Source organism: Monoraphidium neglectum (genome assembly GCF_000611645.1).
Source record: "Monoraphidium neglectum strain SAG 48.87 unplaced genomic scaffold scaffold00844, whole genome shotgun sequence".
NCBI lineage: Eukaryota > Viridiplantae > Chlorophyta > Chlorophyceae > Sphaeropleales > Selenastraceae > Monoraphidium > Monoraphidium neglectum.
The window spans coordinates 1-19,666 of NW_014012784.1; the positions used below are offsets into that span (position 1 = coordinate 1).

At 62.3% G+C, this 19,666-nt stretch overlaps 7 protein-coding genes across 7 annotated transcripts; 3 read left to right on the top strand and 4 right to left on the bottom strand.

Annotated features, from left to right (window-relative positions):
• Positions 1-273: 273 nt before the first annotated feature.
• Positions 274-1,863, bottom strand: MNEG_5581 (hypothetical protein; the record flags this gene model as incomplete). The annotated part of the gene is made up of 4 exons (XM_014045937.1): positions 274-358; positions 608-667; positions 1,001-1,053; positions 1,477-1,863. Coding segments are annotated over 4 exons (585 nt in total), but the record flags the coding sequence as incomplete, so codon positions are not given.
• A 3,023-nt stretch (positions 1,864-4,886) lies between these two features.
• Positions 4,887-6,386, top strand: MNEG_5582 (hypothetical protein; the record flags this gene model as incomplete). The annotated part of the gene is made up of 4 exons (XM_014045938.1): positions 4,887-4,985; positions 5,424-5,683; positions 5,959-6,072; positions 6,368-6,386. 4 exons carry the CDS (start codon positions 4,887-4,889, stop codon positions 6,384-6,386), a joined length of 492 nt encoding a protein of 163 aa, XP_013901392.1.
• Positions 6,387-7,716: 1,330 nt separating this feature from the next.
• Positions 7,717-10,251, bottom strand: MNEG_5583 (N-ethylmaleimide reductase; the record flags this gene model as incomplete). Its single annotated transcript, XM_014045939.1, has 7 exons — positions 7,717-7,867; positions 8,212-8,258; positions 8,503-8,608; positions 8,963-9,096; positions 9,402-9,544; positions 9,748-9,868; positions 10,063-10,251. The coding sequence occupies 7 exons, from the start codon at positions 10,249-10,251 to the stop codon at positions 7,717-7,719; spliced, it is 891 nt and encodes a 296-aa protein (XP_013901393.1).
• A 1,803-nt stretch (positions 10,252-12,054) lies between these two features.
• Positions 12,055-13,313, bottom strand: MNEG_5584 (hypothetical protein; the record flags this gene model as incomplete). The annotated part of the gene is made up of 2 exons (XM_014045940.1): positions 12,055-12,753; positions 12,975-13,313. 2 exons carry the CDS (start codon positions 13,311-13,313, stop codon positions 12,055-12,057), a joined length of 1,038 nt encoding a protein of 345 aa, XP_013901394.1.
• A 1,077-nt stretch (positions 13,314-14,390) lies between these two features.
• MNEG_5585 (putative Nuclear migration protein nudC) lies at positions 14,391-16,656 on the top strand (the record flags this gene model as incomplete). Its single annotated transcript, XM_014045941.1, has 6 exons — positions 14,391-14,693; positions 14,870-15,140; positions 15,386-15,558; positions 15,765-15,977; positions 16,242-16,319; positions 16,609-16,656. 6 exons carry the CDS (start codon positions 14,391-14,393, stop codon positions 16,654-16,656), a joined length of 1,086 nt encoding a protein of 361 aa, XP_013901395.1.
• Positions 16,657-17,484: 828 nt separating this feature from the next.
• Positions 17,485-18,131, top strand: MNEG_5586 (hypothetical protein; the record flags this gene model as incomplete). The annotated part of the gene is made up of 2 exons (XM_014045942.1): positions 17,485-17,655; positions 17,856-18,131. 2 exons carry the CDS (start codon positions 17,485-17,487, stop codon positions 18,129-18,131), a joined length of 447 nt encoding a protein of 148 aa, XP_013901396.1.
• Positions 18,132-19,111: 980 nt separating this feature from the next.
• MNEG_5587 (hypothetical protein) lies at positions 19,112-19,585 on the bottom strand (the record flags this gene model as incomplete). Its single annotated transcript, XM_014045943.1, has 1 exon — positions 19,112-19,585. A coding segment is annotated over one exon (474 nt), but the record flags the coding sequence as incomplete, so codon positions are not given.
• Between the last annotated feature and the right edge of the window lie 81 nt (positions 19,586-19,666).

The window sequence follows — 19,666 nt, forward strand, 5'->3', positions numbered from 1 at the left end:
GGTTTAGGGGTGGGGTTGGGGGTGGGGGTGCAAGTTGAGGACGCCGGGTTATGCATGTGGTAGGTGGGGGCCGTCCTCACAAGAGGAGGGCGGGTGTGCCGCGCGACGCCCGAGGGCCGCTGTGCCGGGGCAGCGAGGGGTGCACTGCGCATGGATACCCATATCTTGATGTCTAGCTCAGGCATTGGGCGGGGCTGTACAGGGATCAGGGTGTGGGAACTGCGGCAGCCCTGCCACACCGCGCTGCGGCCCTGTCGCTCCGCGCGGGCCCACCTGCAGCACGAAGCCGACGCGGCGCTTGGCCTGCTTCGAGAACTTGGCGCCGTTGACAGTCACGCGCCCAGAGGTGCGGACGGCCCTGGGGGAGGGGGAGAGCGCGGCAGAGGAGGGGAGGGCGTTGAGACGGCACAAAGCAGGGGGTTGGCCGGGTGGAGGAGCCAAACTGGGGTTCGCGTTCGTTCAGGCAGGCCACGACCTGTTGTGGACGGGTGATAAATTGCTGGCTGGGCGAACATAAATCCAGCGACCCATGGCGGCACGACAGGCAGCCCAAGTGTGGGCGTCGCGCTCACGCCTGTCCCCTGGACCCGCTTGAGAGGCTGCGCACCTGGGGGCACGGCCGCTGATGACCGACAGCAGGGAGGTCTTGCCGCTGCCGCTGGGGCCCCTGGGGACGAAAGAGGCAGGAGGGAAAGAGGATGGGGGGAACAGGAACGCGAGGGGAGCGATGAGGCACAAGGCATGTACACAGCCGCAGCAACCCCTGCACGTCTTCACAGAGGGCCGGTGTATCCCTGCAGCACGCAAGCCCCCGCGCTGTGCCTGCCAAGTACATACAGCACCCCAAATCGCGCAGTTGTCAGCCACATCCCCACAAACTCCAGCCTGTCAAGGTGCTGCTGTGAGCAGTGCTGCAGATGGCGAGCACACTCTCAGCTCCTCATCGGCCCCTCATCGGCCCTTCATCGCCCCCTCATGAGCGGCAGCTCCCCCCGCTCACATGAGGGCGAGGACCTCTCCAGGCAGGATCTCCCCCGTTACGCTGAACAGGATCTGGAAGAGGGGGAGGCGGCGGGGGCCCAGGCAAGCCCGTGCAATGCATGATGTCAATACAGGGGGGGGGGGTGCAGCGGTCAAGAGTGCCGCCGGGGACGACCCAGGCTGCTGTCCAGCAACAGTTTTGCCCCACCCTCAGTCATAGGCGCACCCCTGCTTTGACACGCACCGAGGCGCCTGCCGCCCCCAGTGACCCAGAGCAAGGGCCACTGGCAAGCCTCCAAGCCTTGGTCACAGCTCACATACAGCAGCCAACACCACGAGGCCCAGCTGCCCAGGAAAGCCGGCCTCCCTGGAATACCTTTTCCCATCAACACCCTACCCATCCCTTACACCTGCATGCTGTTGCAGAGGACGACGACACCCACACCCTGGATGCCTCAACCCTGACCCCTTTCCCCTCGCGGCCCTGGGCCCCACCTGTCGCTCCTCGGGCCCCTTCTCCCCGCCCTTGGCTGCCGTCCTGATCCTGTCGAGCACGCCTGGCGGCTGCAGGTTCGTCGACACGTAGGCTGAGATGCGGCTGTACCGCAGTGTCAGCTGCTGGTCGTCGTCGATGGACGCCATCAGGTCGGGCCGCGCCTTGGGGCTCGCGCCCGCGCCGCCGTCGGATGCGGTGGCGGCGGCCGGAGCCCCGGCCGGGCCGGCGAGGCTCTGGGGCGGCGGGAGGGGGAGCTCCGAGGAGGCGTAGGAGACGAGGGGCTCGGGCGGCCCGAGGTTGACGACGAATTCAGCAGAGCCGCGTGCGTGGCGCTCGGCGGCGGACGCCTCTACGCTGGGCCGCTGCCGGGCGCGTGGGTCCGACATTGCGGACGGGGCGGCTCCTGTGGCCGTTGATGTGTTCGGCGTCAACGCCCCCGGGGCCGTGCGGGCGCCTCTGTCGTCGCCTCGCGTTGTGTGAGTCAAGGGTGTGCACGCTGTAGGATGGGCTGGCGCTCAAGACGGTTGCCGCAATCAAACCGCCTGCTACTGGGTTGACGCCTGCCTGACGCAGGCGGGCCCACACTCGGAATGTGCTGCGTGCTGAGGCGGCGCAACGTGGCGCCTGTGCTTCCTGCGACACGCAGCATGGTTCGGCATAGTCTAATTACAATCACGACATCTTGTGACGAGACTTGTGCATCGTAGGCTGACCCTGGGTGCTGTGTGGCCGATGATGAAGCAGTCCGCCCCCGCGGGCCTCGCCTACCTGAACAAGCCAGCAAAAGCGTTGAAGTCTATGTATAATCCTCGATAGCGATGCTGCTGGAGGCTGATGTGCCAATTGCTAGTGATGACAATCAATTTGCTCGCCCTGCGCTTCGCAATATGGCAGGCGGTGTGGCAAAAGCGGGGAAATCGGTTTGCTATGCTGAATGAAAATGCCACTCGCCGCTTGTACAGCCTGCCCAGTGTTGCGCGTCTTTTCCCGCCCTTCGCCGCCTGCTCGATGCTGACACGACTCACCCTGGGTCTGCAGCAGCTTCTTGGCAATGACGGCAGGAAGCAGCAGGACGTCGTGTCGCGAGGAGCGTCATCGGCGTGCTCGGTTGTCCCGTGGTGCTGCTTATTATTATTTTATGCACACGGGCACCATTTGCGCTCAAGTTGCAGGGCGTGGGACCCGAGGGCACCCACGGACGGGGCCCCACGTCAGAGTTTGTGGAGGATTGGTTGTGAACTGGCTTGGCTTCCACCATCGAGGTACTGTGGGCACTATGCGGCCCAGCGTGCCAAGCTCACAAGTTCCGGGCCAACGGCTGAGGCAAGTGGTAGTGAATCAAGGGGCCTTTCAGCCCAAGACCTCAGGTCCAGGGGCAGCCCCCACCAAACCCCTTAGCAGCTGGTGGGGTTCACAGGGGAGTCCCCTGTGCAACCGGTTGCAACTGATGACATCACCCTGAAACTGATTGCAGCCCATGCACAGCCGATTGCACCACCCTGTAACTGATCGCCGCAGCACCGCAAGCACCCCACGCCCCGCAGCAGGCGCCGCTGACGCCCGCGCGTGCAATCAAGTGCGTGCTGTGCCTGACAGGCACGCCCCGCCCATTGCACATTGCAGCGCCTGCAATGAACACAGTACCACACCCCTTGCGCGCCGCTGAGTTCCGTGAGAACCGCATGCCAGCTGACTGTGTGTGTCATGTCACTTCGACTGCACTTTAGTAGCGCCTTCGCTGAGCTTAGCCACTTCCTCTGCGCTTGGAGCTGTAGGTGCTATCAAGATCAGGTAATGTAAACGTGCTGGGTTCGCCCCCAGTGGCAAGTTTGGGCGAGGCACAGGCATTTGCACCTCCGGCTCTCGCTGGGCTGTGCACTGCTCAGGCCCTTACGGTGATGAATATTGGTACATACTGCCTCAAGCAGACGACGCGCACACGCATAGCGCTGGGCCCCTCGACGCTTCGAGCAGCTCATCCAGGCCTTCTCGACCAACCCTGCCCGTTTGTTGCGCTGCATCCTTTCCCTAAAGGCTGCAGGAGGCTGAGCGCTAAATATTGCTTCCTTGTTGCCAGGTGAGGTCACAGACTGGGTCCTGCATGACAGCACTGTGGTGCGGTCCGGGTGTGCTCTTCCGGGTGTCCATGCAGGGTGTCCATGCAGGGAGCTCTCGTCCCAGGCGTGCACAATTTGAGAGCGTGCAACTGGTTGTATTTACTGCAGGCCAGCACAATCACAAGTGCCCACATCAAGATATGTCTTCTAGGGCCGGCCTACTGCGGAAGGTGCCGCGCCTGTTTCCAGATGACACTGGCAGACGCGCTCAGGCGACAAACCTGGTGTTGAACCTTGAAGAAGATATTGCAGCTGTGTTTCTAGACTGGGATGATAATGAACTGCGGGCTACTATATTGGAGAGATTAGGTAAGGCCAGGACCAGGCATGCTACCTTGCCAGCCGTGCCCAGTTCGCCTCATCACCAGACTGCGTGCGCTGGCGCTGCTCGCTCGTATGCTGCTGCGGCTGCTCTTCCACTCTCCCCCTTCCCCTCGTTCACGCCACGTGCTGTGTTCTGTCACCCACCGACTTCCAATCCTTGTGCGCCTGCGCTGCCGCTGGCCACTTCGCATTGTCACCACTCCACCCTTCGCTGTTATCCCGGCACGGGATTAGGTGAGCATCATGTGCATTGTACAATCCGCATTTCACAATCCATATCACTACCTGGATGGGGCTTGGACTTCACGGGGTTGGCCACAACAGACGTTGCTGGTTGGGGTGGATGGGGACGACGATCAGTGCCAACTTGCCTAAGACCCACTTGCACCTTGCAAGCACAGGCAATGCCGTGCGCCCTGCTGCATTGTGGGCGCATTTTGCAGCAAGCACGCTTATCTGTGCCTACTTTTCCGCATCCACATCACTGATTGTCCCTGCCGACGCCGCCCGCATACCCGCTGCCCTGCATCCCTCCTCGTCCCACCTCGTCCTTCCCACATGCTGTGCTCCATCACATGTTCCTTTCCTCACACCCTTCCTTTTCATTGCATTTGCCATCGTGGCTTTCGCCTGGGGCTCTGCAAATGACCCACCGCAGCAGGTGAGATGCCGCAGGGTTTACGATGGTGCTTGTGGCAAGCCTGCTGACCCTGCACCCCCAGCCGCGCCTTGTCGAGCAGCCGTGAAAGCGTCTCCGTGGAGGCACTGCACCATACTCGGCGGGTTGTTCCCCGAGCTCGCCACCTGTAAGCCTGCGCTGACGCTGCTCGCACGCGGCTGCAACCCTCCCCCCTCGCACTCCCTCTCCCCCCTCCACCTTCCCACACACTGTGCTCTGTCACCTGCTGGCTTTGGTTTTTCAACTGTGTCGGTCCTTCACCCCAGCACCCCTGAAACGTATCCCTCCCATGTGCACAACAGGCGGGCGCGTGTTCTACGACGACGTCATACTGGACATTTTTGGCGGCGACGGCGATGAAGAGGAGGAGGTCATAAAATTTGACCGAGTGAGCGCTGCCACACTTGAGAGGGTGTTGGACAGGCGGGGCTGCGAGCTGGTGCAGGACCCAACCAGCAAGGATTGGGTGGGGTTTGATTGCATCAAGCTGCAAGACAACATCCTGCTCAAGGCTCTGCGAGAGTTCATCCCCTTGGACCGACGGGTGAGTCCTTTGCCGGTGTGAAAGGTTGCGCACCTCCAGCAGACCAGCACTGAGGACTTTCCAGTCTGGTTAACACCATTTCCTGCTATTTTGCAGCCTGTTAGTTTGCAGCAGCCAGCTCAGAAGCACATCACCTACAAATGTCAGCCTGTGCTTTGCCTGATTTCTATGGCGACGCTGTTGGTAGCCAGCTGGTGGTCAGTTGGGCATCCACGGCAGATGGCATTGTTGCAGTGCTACGCCATGATGGCTGGCTCACACACAATACATTGCACCACGCAGGTCTCATTGTTGGAGGGGTTTGTCGAGTCGTCCGTGAATGCGTTTGAGGCAAATGCAACCGAGGCGGTTTGCACACTCCTGAAGGAGCAGCACGGGGACGCGCAGGTGCTGCCCATCAGGGAGATCACGAGCGCCGATGGCCAGATGCGGGAGGTGGACGGTGTGGTGGTAGCTGGCGGCTGCGCTGCCATCGTGGAAGCTGAGCAGGTGGTGGATGCCAAGGCTGTGTCCCAGCTTACTTCATGCCTGGACTTCATGAGGTAAGCCATGCGCGCTCTGATGCTCTTTGCCCCATCAGGAGGCGGGACACCTTTTTGTTGGGACGCTTTGCAGATCGGGTTACTGGCCGGGGCATCTGGGTTTTCAACTGTGCAAACACTGCATGTTGGCAGCGCCTTGTTGCTTTGTTGCAGAAGCTGTTGGGGCATGTAATTGAGAACACTCCTTCATGCTTGCTCTGACCATCCCACATTGCTTTCAATCATGCGTCAAGCACCTCTTGTTACCCTGTTGCGACCGCCTGTGTGCACCGCAGGGAAAAGGAGCTGACTGGTGGCGCTGCACAGCTCAAGGGCAAAGAGCTGCGCGGGTTCCTGGCTGGGAGGACCGTCATCAGCGACCCTGTGCAGCTCAAGTTGCTGCAGAGCAGGTGTGAGGAGCACGGCTACCGGATCATGGTGACGAGCGGCAGGGCTCTGAGCCCAGGCAACAGCAGGGTGCCCCAGCTGAGGGTGGAGTGCGCCATCCGCAGGAGGATGTGCAGCAGGACCGCCTGTGCTCTACGTGTGTCTCTGTAAGGCCTAGTTCTTCGTTTCAATGGCACCATGTGTGTGATGTCGGTTCACCCTTGGCTTGCGGCTGGTGCACATCAGAGGGCCGTAGCATGGGAGTGATGACAGCCGGAAGACAGAATCACGAAAATAAACACATTGCGCAACGGCCAGGGAAAATGATGAACGCTGAGGGCACGCATGAACCTAACCACGCATGCGCAAGGGGCAGCCAGGCTCAAGCAGAATGCCAAGCCAAAGGAAACCGGTCCTTGGGGAAGAGTGCACAAAACGCAAAGGGGTAAAGGTTGACTGGGTGCCCTTGTCCTTTCCTTGCATGGATCGGACGGTGCCGGGGACAAGGAGTCTTTGGATGTTTCATGGGGAGTTACAGGGTGATGTAATCAGTTGGATCATGATCATCATCATTACTCTTATGCCATAGCATCGCAGTTGCAACCGATTGCACAGAGGACCCCCCTCTGACTCGCACCAGCTGCTGAGGGGTTTGGTGGGGCCGACCCCTGGACCTGTGAGGTCTTGGGCTGAAAGCCCCCTTGATGTACTACTGAGGCAATGCTGGACTGGCTGGCAAACAAGATGCACGTCCGGGGCCCTGCTGCCCCACCCTGCCGCCTCGCGCGACTGCACGACATGATACAGGAGCAGTGACTGTGCTCGCGGTAACGAGCTGGATGAGCGCAGGGCGCCGCTCAGGTCGTGCCGTCGGCATGCACCATGCTGGATGTGCATGTGATACGCACCATGCCCCTCACACAAGCGAACACAGACGCGCACATTAGGAACTCAAACACCTGTTTCTGTCATAACCACATGACTAGTGCACAGGACTAGTGCGGTGGCCACTGTACTTGGCTGACGTTGGGTGTGGCCAGATGGCACTCATGTATGGCGATGCCCGTTCTCACCCTGCGCGAGGCGGGCGCTTGCAGCGCCGGCAGCAATGTGGCGTCCAGCTTCTGTCGATTTACAGTGTTTAAGGGGCCTACTCGAATGGGCGAGCTATTCTGCTTGTTTTTGTTTTTGTCGTGAGCGATGCACATGTGACAGTGACCATCCAGACCCAGTACACTTGCACCAGAGCCAGCAAACGGGGTCAGGGCCAGTGACATCTTACGAAATTCAGCGGTGCAGCAAACACGTGAGGGGCGGCAGACTGTGGAACAGCGTCGTGTTGCTAGACACGTGTCAAGGCGTGCAGCTGGGGCAGCGCACAAGGTGCGTGTAACGTGAGTCGACCACGACAGATGAAACGTCGGGAGCTCGACGCTTCTGCAGGTTTTGGCAAGGCGTTGTTGGCAAGGAACGGTTCACTTGCTTTACGAGGCGTACTTGGAGCTTGGTGATAGTCAAAGGCTACACACACAGCCTCGCCAAGACATCAGATCGTAAGCAGGTGGCTTGCCTACATGATCTTATGTCAGCTGCCAGTCCCCTTGCAGCAGGTCAGCCAGGGCTACTGGCCCAGGGTGAGCCGCAGTCCACAATTTGCAGGCCCTTCCTCAAGGTGCGGTCAGGGGCCAGTCCGTGAAGTTCTTGGCGTCGTCGTCGGGGCTGCCGCCGTACCAGGTGGAGGCGTCTGCCCCGCCATAGTTGAGGGGGGCGGAGGCCTTGATGAGCTCCGGCAAGTTGGCGTTGGCCACATACAGCACGCTGCAGGGAGGAGTGGTGCGTGTGGGTGCGTGCATGCGTGTGTGGGCGCACATACGTATGTATACGTGTGTGTGTCTGTGTGTGTGTGTGTGCGCACAAGCGCGCACGTGTGCATACGCAAGCTTATGTGTGCGCACACCTAAGTGTGCATGCACTTGCATGCGTTATGTGTGCGCACACTTAGGTGTGTGCGCACACTTAAGTGTGCGCACACATAACGCATGCGAGTGCGTGCAGTCCTGAGACTTAAAAAAAAGGTTATGCAGGTACAACACAGCAGATCCAAGACAAAATTTGGCACCTTTGAGTCTAGCTCAACAGAGCTGTACACAGGAAAGACTTACCCAAAAAAGGCAAAATTTGCAGTGCCATCAGCAACGTAGGCGGCGGTCTGCAGCAGGTGGATCACAGCGTTGCAGTGGATGCAGCACACACGACATGTCAGCTGACGCGCTGTCCTATCGCCACTCACGGTGCCTGCAGCGCAGGTAATAACTGTTTTGATGGTCCAGTCCGCCCAAACTTTGCCCCAAGGTCATGCGTGCGCCGTGGCAGACCCCCTCCTCCGCAAGCACGGCCGCAGCGCACTGGCTGCGCATGCACCCCCCGTGTGGCCCAGTAGCCCGCTCTCCTACCTGCTGGGGCTGCAGGCCGCCGTTGACGGCCAGCACCCCGCTGTAGCGCTCCCTGAAGTACTTGAAGGGGTCCACCTTGAAGTTGGGCTCAGGCAGGCCGGCAAACCTGGGGACCAAGCCAAAGAGTCGGGGTGACGGCGAGCAAGGCTCAGGCGCTGCGACGCGTCAAGGCGTCTTGGAGAGCTCCATCACTCTTCAAGGAGCCTCGAATCTGTCCCGTCAACCTGGATCATCCCCAGACCCGGCTGCACCCACAACCAATTGCCCCGTCTCCTGTCTACCCCTCATTGGACGCCCACGCACCCTTTGCTGCTTGCGGCCCTGCCCACATCCAACGTCCTTTGCCATCCCTCTCTGCTGCCACACTATTTAGTGGTAGGAAGCAGCGACAGGCCATCCCGTGTCAATTACGGGTATGCCCAAACCCCAAACCCCGAGCACGCATGTCTTTTCCCCTCACTTGTAGTACGGGTCCCCGTTGAGTGACGACAGGCAGACGTATGCCAGCTGCCTCTGCGCCAGCTGCGGGCCCAGGTAGTCCAGCTGGGCCAGTGCGTCGTCCTCCGGCTCTACCAGGTCGCTGAACGTCACGCCCTGGGAGGGCGGGGGGGGGGGGGGGGGCGATGCGGCCAGAGGGGAGCGGGTGCATTGCTGGTTGTGGCATGGGCAGGTGCGCATGGTCGAAGGCTGGGGATGGGGCCTGGGGGGCTCGAGTAGGGGGCGGTCGGATCAGCGAGGATTGCTGTAGCTCGAATGAGAGGCCTCAAAAAACCGTGCCCAATCCTCCCGTGGTTCAGGCCGCCCGACAAACGCCCCAATACCTTGCCCGTGTTACCCACGCCTCGCATGCGCCCTTCGCCCCGTTCACCCCTGCTTGCCTGCTGCAGCTTGATCCCCACGCGGTCCGCCCCGATCGCGTCGACGCACGCGTCCACAATCTCCAGCACCAGCCTGGCGCGGTTCTCCACAGAGGCCCCACCGTAGTCGTCGTCCCGCGTGTTGGTCTTCTGCGCCAGGAACGACTGCAGCAGGTAGCCATTGCCTGTTGCCGGGGTGGGCAGCGGGTTTTGGGGAGCCCGGGGGGGGGGGGTCCAATGACAAGCTGGGAAGCCTCGTGTGCCGTGTTGCATGTGGGACGAGACAGTCTTGAGAGAAGGTGGCATGCGACACCACACGCAGAAGTTTTCACTTGCAGCGGTGCTGCACCGGGCCTGATGCAGTTAACCTCCAGGGCGCCGCACCCACCCGCGTGCAGCTCGATCCCGTCGAATCCGGCCTCCACTGCCCTCTCAGCCGCTGCCCTGAAGTCTGCCACGACTCCCTTGATCTGGCCTAGCGTCAACTCAGCGGGCACCTCGTAAGGTTGCTGCAATTTTTGGCAAGCGAGGCAAGGCACGGTGAGCGAGTGTTCTGCTGCAACAGGCAGGGGTCAACAGGGATCAGATGCGGGCCTCGAACAGGTGGTGGTCGACGGATTGACCCACCCGAAACGGGTTGCAACCCCACCCCGTCCCAGCCTCCGCAAAAAATATGGCCATGCCACCGCACTGCTGCTCGCACCTTGCCAGATGGCGTCCTGATGAGCCCCGAAATCCCGGTGGGGGACGCACTGACAGGGCCCCCGGGGCCAGTGATGGACGAGTGGGTCACGCGGCCCGCGTGGAAGAGCTGGCTGAAGATTGCGCCCCCCTTCGAGTGCACCGCTGATGTCACCAGCTTCCAGCCCGCCAGGTGGGAGGGCTCGTACATGTTCGGGGCGCTGCAGGCAGGGGGCGCAACATGGGGGTCCAAGGGCGAGGGCGTGGCAACACGAGCTGTTGGAGAATGCTTGCAGGCCTACTCAAGTGCAGGCTGACAGAAGTGCGTGTGAGTGCACATGAGTGTGCCTGGATACAAACACTCGTGCCGACCATGCCACATTCTCTGGTCAAGGTGGGCGGCGTGCACATGTGGGTGCAGCAGGCAAGCCCTCACAGACACCGAAGCTCCACAACATTACAAACATCCAGGCGTGATGTCGTGCGTTCCAGGCGCTGCCGCCTGAAGCCCACCGCATGTAACCACGGCCAGTGGGTGACACTGCAGTGGCTGTGGCGCAAAGAAGTTTTGTGGGGGTGTGACCTCAGTGCTGTGCGGCTGTGCGAACAGGCACTCAAGCGCGCCGGTCAGCTGGCGCGACAGGCGTAGTGCAGCCGGGCGTGGCGGCCTAGTTTGCCAGTCACGCTGGGTCGCGCAACGCTCAACAACAAACCTTCTGAAACAACCAGCCCCCCAGGGCTGGCGCGCTGCGCGTAGTACGTTGCGTTAAGCTCGCGCGGCGCCCATGTCGTAGGGTCACAGCGGAGCCGGGTCATGGCCGACAGAGCAACCCGGTGCTGCAGCTCCACACGGCCCACACGCAGGGGCTCAAACAGTGCCAATGCAGACATGCTTGAGGTTGGGAGAGGGGAGGTTGCAAGAATCTGACTTTTCATCCAAGACCTGCGGTGGTGCTTTGTTATCTTTCGAAGCGTTGGGAGCGGCACAAGCGCCCCCATGTGCTGCAGGACTGGCCTCCCGCCATCGGGACTGTGGCTGGGTGGCCGTACTAGGACTATTGCGATCCTCTCACCTGATGTTTGTGTGACACCCAACGCAACAAGATGCAGTGCGCACGCTACTACGACCACGACAGTCTGCGAATCGTGATCTCGCGCAAAAGGACCTGGGGACAACCACAAGCACCTGCTATCGCAGAAGGCATTCAATGAGTGCCAGTAAGTAGCCATGTACCCATCATTGAAGCACAGCCGAGATGGAACGACAGTCGTCATCCTTCAAAACCCAGCAGTAATCCATCAAGCTGTCGAGGCGCGCGCAGCGTGCGGCATTCGGGACAGACCAGCATCTTGCAATACGCTGCACAAGGTGCCCAAATGAACATCCGCAGGCCGTTCGACAGTAGAATTCCCAGCAGCACAGTTGCAAGCCACACATGATATGTCAGCAAGCATGTTGCCTGTGCGCGTGCATGTCGCCCGTGCGCGTGCGCGCACATGCACGCACATGCACGCACATGCACGCACGTGCACGCACATGCACGCACATGCACGCACATGCACGCACATGCACGCACGCACGCACGCACACACGCGCGTGGGCGCGCACTCACACAGTGCCCCTTGTCAGGGGCTGTCGTTCACCCGGGTGCCCGCCCCAAGTAACCGTTTGGTCTGCTCAGCCTGACCGACAATTGCGACTTGCCGCCTCGCTTTTCGTCGGCTCACTCACACGTTGGCCTTGCTCAGACCCTTAATGCCAGCCAGGCCCTGCCCCCACCACAGAAGGGGCCCAACTGGTGAGGGACGTGTTGGGCACATCTTGCCGACTCCCAAGTGCGATTACTTCCCTAATCTGCTGCTGCTGCTGCTGCTGCTGCTGCTGCTGCTGTTGCTGTTGCCGCAATGCTTGATGTTTACAGGTACCGTATACACGATTGGTTCGTGCAGGCATCCATGTATGCAACACACTTGCGGGCGCCGCATCGGCAGGGGGCGCGCGCCCTCCCTCGGATCAGTGCCGCACCGTGAGCATGAGGAGCACGTAGCAATTCCAGAGGGAGTGGCACAGCACACTGGGCGCAAGGTTGTTGGTGCGCACAAAGAGGCCCCCAAACACGAGCCCCAGGACCAGCAGCGGCGCAAACGTGTCGGCGCGGAAATGGCAGAGCGCAAACAGCAGCGAGCTCACCAGCGCGGCCCAGCGGGTGCCCATCTGGCGCGCAAGGGAGGCCAGCAGGAAGCCGCGGAAGACCGCCTCTTCCCACAGCGGCGCGCACACGCTGACGACGGCGAGGTACGCGGCGCCCGTCACCCAGTCCCCGCCACCCAGGCTGGCCTCCAGCTGCGCGCACCACACGTGCGCGCCGTACCCCTCTGCCGCCCCGCCCGCCGCGCCGCACCAGAGGCCCCAGCTCTGCGCGGACAGCCACTCCACCAGCGGGAACGTCAGCGCCCCCGCCGCCACCCAGCCCAGCCACCGCCCGCCCGCCCAGCGCAGCGGGAACAGCCCGCGCGCTCGCGGCTGGTAGCGGCGCAGGCAGCGGGCCAGGATGGCCAGCGTGGCGGCCAGCTGCACCGCGTCCATCGCCAGGTGCAGCAGCGCGGTGGCCCTGTAGCCCAGCTCCTCGTACTCCAGCCCGGCCAGGCCCAGGCCCAGGGGCACCACCACCTGGCCCAGGCCCACGTAGGCCAGCAGCCAGAGGCCCATGACCTGGGGGGGCAGAGGGAGAGGGGAGGGGGCGATGTGAGGGGGCGGGCGCGAACAGCAGGGAGGGGCAGGAATCAGGACGCCAGGGGAGCTGGCAGCTGTAGCTTGGGCATGCACTGACCGGTGCAAGGGGCACCCCAGCGCATTCATGGGTAGAAGCAGCCCAAGTGAGGGGGGGGGGGGCGTTGCATAATCCGCAGCTCGCAGCGCCGTGCAAGCCCCACCTGGAAGATCTTGCCCCAGCCCCAGGGGACCTCAGCAATGCCGCCGCCCTCGCCAGGGCCCGCGGGGACGATCCCTGTCGCGCTGCTGCCGCCGCTACCTTCGCTGCCGCTGCCGCTGAGCACAAGGGCCCCTCCGCTGATGTTGCCGTCCATGCTGACAAGCACCTCGGCGCCGCCCATGTCGCCGCTGCCGCCACTGCTGCTGGCTTGCGAACTGCCAGGCTGTCTCCTGGCTGCCGCATGGCCGCGGTCGCCGTCACTGCTGCTGCTGCTGCTGCTGCTGTTGCTGTTGCTGTAGCTGCTCACATCTACCCGGTCACCAGCAGTGCTCGCGGCCATGCTGGTTTCCTCTCTGCTGCTGCTACTGGGACGTGAGGTGACGCCCTTGATGGTGCTGCTATTGCTAATGCTGCCGCTACTGTTGATGCTGGTGCTGTTGCTAGTGCTCAGAGGCACCTGGCGCATGAAGGACGGCCAAAATGGAGGGGGCGGCACAACGCAGGCACGAGCGGCACGTGCGTCAGCTTAACAGCAGTTGCACCCTGGACGCCGGCGAAGACGGCGTGAGAAGCCCGCTGCGCCCGCTGACTGTTGACTGCTGGTGTCGTCCGCAGCCTGCCTTGTTTCTGCACACGCTTGCATGACACCAAAAACCAGTACACCATGCCTTCATGCGCCACCCTCACCTGCCCGCTGCTGCTGGGCCCTTCCGCACAGTCGCATCCTTCCACTGCTGGGCTCGCTGGCACCGGCTGCGGCCAGCAATCCTCCTCGCCCTCGCCGCTCGGCGTCGCCGCGCTACTGCGGCACTGGCGCCATTCCGGGCGACACCGGCCGCGCTCTGGCAGGGCAGGAGGCGCACGCCGGAGGCATGGCCTGCAGGCCGCCTGACGGTTCAAGTAGACGCCCGCGTGCCCTCCTCCACGCAGGGCTGCAGCCATCGCGGCGCGGGCGGGGCGCGCTGAGCCCGCACAATGCGGCTGCAGCTCGGCGTGGACTCCGCTGCACGCTGCAGGGCTCAAGTGCTAGCAGGGCGGGGCATCCCACAACTAGGGGTTGCGAGGAAAATGCTTTGAATGCGAAAGTCGCAGGCTGATTTTGGAGGAGAGGGCCAGCGCCCTGGCACAGAGCTAGCAATCGCACTTGAAGCGCGGCGTCTACGGGGAGGGCAAGACCTTGTAAGCGGAATCAATCAAGAAGTATCACATTATCTATTGTTGCATACAAACGGCGGCGCAAGCGAGGAGGTGTAACTCGCTCGAACACCCAACCACAACGTTCGTTAGCACGACATCACCGTTCCGTGATGACAATTCAACACGTTTTCGAGCCTTTTCCTTGGTCACGCGCGCTCTCACCAAGCGTCAGATCGGTGTGCGATCGAGCGCGCGCTTTCACGTTCACGGCTGCACAGCCATGACCTGCGTGATAAAAGAAGTGGATGAGAACTCGTTCGATGCCGACGTCTTCGAGAAGCAGCTCGGTCTTGCGTTGATCCGGGAGCATGAGGGTGACGCGCAGAAGCTCCTCGAGGCGGTGCTAGACTTCCTCAAGCGCAAGAGCAACTTTTTTAATCAGGGAGACGCCAAGAGGCGGCTGCTGGACGCCTACCGCACCGTGACAGGCGAGGTGGAGCACCCCTCCGCCGGCCTTAAGGCCGGCTTCCTTGCCAGCACAAGCGGCGCCGCTGCCAAGCCCGCTGGCGTCACCACGGAGCAGGTGCCCCTGACTGCAGTGGCCATGCGGGGGGTGCTTAATTGTGGACATGCATCGTGGACATGCATCAGGACTGGCAATTCGTTTGCAATGTAGCATGGGCCATGGCGCGTCAAGGCACGGGGTTGGCATGCGGACGAGGACCCTGTGGCCACTCCCTGCATGCCTCAATACGGCAGGTTGTGCAGCAGCCCGGCAGCAGCAGCAGTGGCGCGGGCGCAGGCCCCTCTCCCACGCAGCAGGAACAGCAGCAGGACCAGGCGGAGCTGGAGGTGCAGCACGACCTCAACCAGCAGCCGCAGGCGGGGCCAGCGGCTGAACAGGCCGCTGCTGCAGCCGCCCCTGACACACCCGCCGAGGCCACCACTGCGCCGTCTGCGCCGTCCCCCGACGTGGTGGGAGATGAGGACGAGGAGGGCGAGGGCAAGCCGGACCAAAACAAGGGCCTGAGTAAGCGCCTGAATGGACAGCGCGCTGCCCAGTGGATGAGGGTTGCGCGGTTTGCGTGCTTGCGATGTTGCAGCTCAGTTCTAGCTGGCACAGCTGTGGTGCAGCATGCACAAAGCTGCGTCTGGCATTGATGAGGCTGCGGGTGTCTTTGTTATTGGCACGCCCTTCGCTTGGTGCAGCTGCTCGCATGTTGCATTCGCCGCACTTTCCGACGCCCCCACCCCGTCATGCCTCGGCTCCCGCAGAGCCCAACGCAGGCCGTGGCGCTGACATGGAGTGCTACAGCTGGACTCAGACTCTCAGCGAAGTCACAGTGGTGGTGCCTGTGCCGCCCGGCACCAAGGGTCGCTCGCTGGACGTGCTCATTGCCAAGCAGCGCCTCCGCGTTGGCGTCAAAGGCCAGCCCGCCATCGTCGACGTGAGCGCAAGACAGCGCAAGCTGCTGTCTGGGCTGCCTTGGCTGCAGCCTTGCCCCCCATGCAGCGGAACTGGCTAACTTTTATGTGTTTAGTGCGCATCGGAAAGCACTCTCACAGCAATGTCGTGCCAAGCAGCCTGGTGCTGTCGTCGCACATGCGCTTCGGCCGGCCTTTTCCTCAGCTCCCACCTCCCCCCCTCCCCCAGGGCAAGCTGTCGGAGGCGGTCAAGGCGGACGACTGCCTGTGGAACCTGGTGGACAACTGCGTGGAGCTGACGCTGACCAAGGCCGAGGGCATGCATTGGTGGCGCAGCGTGCTGGAGGGGGACGCGCAGATTGACACACAGCAGGTGGAGCCGGAGAACAGCAAGCTGGAGGAGCTCGACCCTGAGACCAGGAAGACGGTCGAAAAGATGATGGTGGGCGCACCGCCAGGGGGGACGGAATTTGGATCTGTAACCTACAGCGTGTATGCGCGGGCACGTGTGTACACACCCTGTCCGTGGCCTCAACATGCATGTGAGTGGTCAACACATGCATGCGCTCCCCAGTTGAGAGCTTCCCCATATGCACACCGAACAAGCACGTGCTGCGCATTTCCCCCTAGCCCACCTTTTTCTCCCCCCATGCGCCCCCCACCTTCCTGGCCCGCATGTGCCCCGTCGCCGCCGCTGACGTCGCAGTTTGACCAGCGCCAGAAAGCCATGGGCCTGCCGACCAGCGATGAGATGCAGAAGGAGGACATGCTCAAGCGCTTCATGGTGCGCAGGGTCATGCTTATGTCTAAGGGGGATCTTAGCCGACCTGAGGTTTTGCTTCGAAGGTGTCCTGGCATCGAATCAACATGCTCAGTTGTGAGAGCCCGGACACATAACATACCCGTGCGTTTGGCAATGCTGCAACTGCTTCCCTTGAACCGGCTTGGAATGGTCGTCATGCTGACCTCGCATCCATAGCAAGAGGCCCGAGCCTGTATGGGCCCCCACACCCACGGCACGCATCCGCTGTCCCCAGCCTGCTAACTCACGCCACACGACCCCTACATGGCAGGCGGCTCACCCCGAGATGGACTTTTCCAATGCCAAGATTCAAATGTGAGGATGCTGGATCGAGCAGTCACATCGTTGCTGTATGTAACGCTCACAAATTAATTTTCTTCTGGAAACAATTGATCAGCACAGGCGAGTGAGTGAAGATTGTAGCGGCTGACAAAGATCAAGCCTCAGCGGTCATTTCATGCCCCTCCAGGAGGCAGGCACTTCAGGGGGTGACTGATGTGTTGACATTCTCGGCAGAGACTCTTGCCACCAGTTCAGTTATGTCGCGGGGCTCAGGCATGCACTAGCAAAGATGAGTTGTCAGAGCTTTCAGTTGCAACACACAGGACCAGTGACGGGAGCTTTTTGCAGCACGGCAGCTGTTTGCATCGCGGCAGCTGTTTGCAAGTGTTGCAGCGGCAAAGGAATGTGCCGCATGAGTGTACCGTAAGCGAACGCATGCCCGCCACATTGTTGACCTGTCCGTTTCATGGTTGAGCCCATGCTTGCCATGCGCAGGCGTCTGTACACAGAGCGGGTGCCCTCGTAGATCACTTGGTGCAGACGCGGCCTCCATGAGGTGCCATCAGGTGTGGTTATTATTGGGCATTAGACAGCAAGCCGATACACGCGGGTATGGCGACGCGCTGTGCGCCACTATTCGGCAGCACGATTGCAGCTAGACCAGCGTGCTGCTACGTATGCAATCCAGCTCATTTGATCAGCAGGCTTGGCAGTGGTTTGTTCCACGGAATGCGCACGTCGCATGCGTGACAAGCAGCATAAGCGGCGAGAGCGCACAATTTGGCGGCAGGGTCAGCACAGGCGCCGGCAACTGTGGCGCCTCCCTCGTCCATCACCCGCTCGCGCAGAGGCCCGCTCCCCTCTCATGAGCAAGTCCAACAAGGGCGCGCAGCTGAGAGTCACTTCCGAGGCCGAGGCCGCAGAGCAGCGCGCCAGCAAGGCGCGGTGGCTGTCGAGGCTCTTTGAAGACCCAGCGTCAGTGGCGTCGCAAACGGCGGCCGCCTACGCGGAGCTGCTAGACGAGGCACTGCTAGACGTGGGTGCTTGCGGAAACTCGAATGCATAGATAGGCACATGGGAAGCAGCAGCCGCATGCGTCGAAGCCATGCGCCTGTGCTTTGTCCACAGCATGGCTGCTGCAAAGCGGTTGCCTGCTTGTCCCCTGGAGCTCCAGCGCCCCCTTCCCACACCTTGGCGCCCCTCCCACCCCTCTTATCGCCCTGCCGCCCGTCGCAGGTCGCAGTCGAGGCGCACCGAGAGGCCAAGCTGGGGCTTGCGCCCGATCCGCCGCCGCCGCCTCATGCGCCCCCGCGGCCGCTCGACCCGCTACCTGGCGCAAAGGGCCCCACCGACGTGTTTGGCCAGGCGCACCCGCCCTCCGCCATGGAGCAGATCACGTGCATGAAGTGCGGCCGCAAGGTGGCGGCCGGGCGCTTCGCCCCGCACCTGGAAAAGTGCCTTGGCGGCGGCCGGCAGTCGAGCCGGCACGCGACTCGCCGGGGCGCAGGCTGATGTGGCCAGGGCCTCGCTCCCGGGCAACCTCTGCCGCCGCCGCCGCCCAAAGCAGCCCTCCGCTGCCAGTTCTGGCGTGAGGCAGGTCAAACCCGATCTGCACTTCCTCGGGAGCCTGCGCGCTGCGCTGGGGGCGCGTCCGCGCCTTTGTCCCCTCATACGCAACCCTGAATGCCGCTGAAAAGCAAACTCAGCTCGCTCATCCACACATTTACAGCCGGTCGCCCCTACCCCTCCTGCATTTTAGCCTAGCCCCAGGATAGAAAAACGCTGTGCTTAAGGCCTTAATCACAGCAAGCAACCCAAGTGCAAGGCTTGGGCAGAGTAGTGGCGCGAACTGGAAGTGCGCTGTGAAACGGTTCATGAGTAATCGACTGTCTCGACTGCTCCGTGGGTGCCTGGTGTGAGTGTCAGGGTGCGCATGCCAGCGTTTAGGGTAGGTCAAGTATAATACACACGCAGCGCGGCGCAGTGAGGGCGCCGCCTGTGTTGATGGTGGGCAGGTACAGCGTGTGCTCGAAGGGCACTGCCTATGCCAGCGCGTTGCGCGAGTGCCGACGCCAAAGCCATCAACTTTGCAGGGAACGACGTAATCAAACGCCTTGAACAGCTAGGTACATAGGCCACGACTGAACTTGGAAACTGCTGCGAGGGGGCGCGGGGCACCGCAGCAAAGGGCTCCAGTGCCAGCACCACTGGGGCCGCGCATCGCAGGGTGTGCCCGGGAGCAGGTGCACTCTTTTCGACGTGCCTGCTGCCACATGAACTCGCACCAGCATGATCAGCAAAAAGACGCCCAGGCATGAGCGGTGATCAACGTCTGCACCAAGCATGCTGCACCACGCGGCGCTCTCTCGCTCGTCCTAGACCATGTGTTGCGCCCTCGGACGCCCCGCGATGCACTGCTACTTCTGTGGCAAGCGCGTATGGCGCCGCCCGGATCAATAAATTGCTCGACACACAGCCCCCCACGCGGCTCCCTACATCCCACGCCCAAAGTCGCCGTGCGCCGCCGCCTCGTCCACGCTTGCCAGCCACCATGGTCGGCAGTCGCAGCCGTACGCCAGCTCATGGCCCGCCGCATCCCAAGCACCGGCCCCAACCCCACCGCCGCCCATCGACGAATGCAGCGCCGTGCGGCCGGGCGTCGAGGGCCGCTCCTCGTAGGCACGGCCCGCCCGCGCACCCTCGACGCCGCCTGCCTCCCGCTTTGCTTGCCCCGCCGCCGGCGAGGTCGCGCGCGACGCTGCAGGGCTGTTGTCGCCGCCTTGCGCCGCGAGACGCGGCGACGCGCAGAGCTCAACAGCCCACTGCTCCGTGAGCTCCTGCGCGCGCGCCACCACCTCGCGCCCCAGCGGCCTGCTCATCCTGAACTGCAGCGGGTCCACGTTGGCCGCGGCCTCAAAGAGGTTGAGAACACGCACCCCACTGCGCAGGGTGTGGTGGAAGCCGGCCTGGTGGTGGTGGGGGGTGGGATGGGGCGCGTTTTGGGTTTTGGAGTCGGGTGGGGTGGGGTGCAAGGGACAATGCGGGTG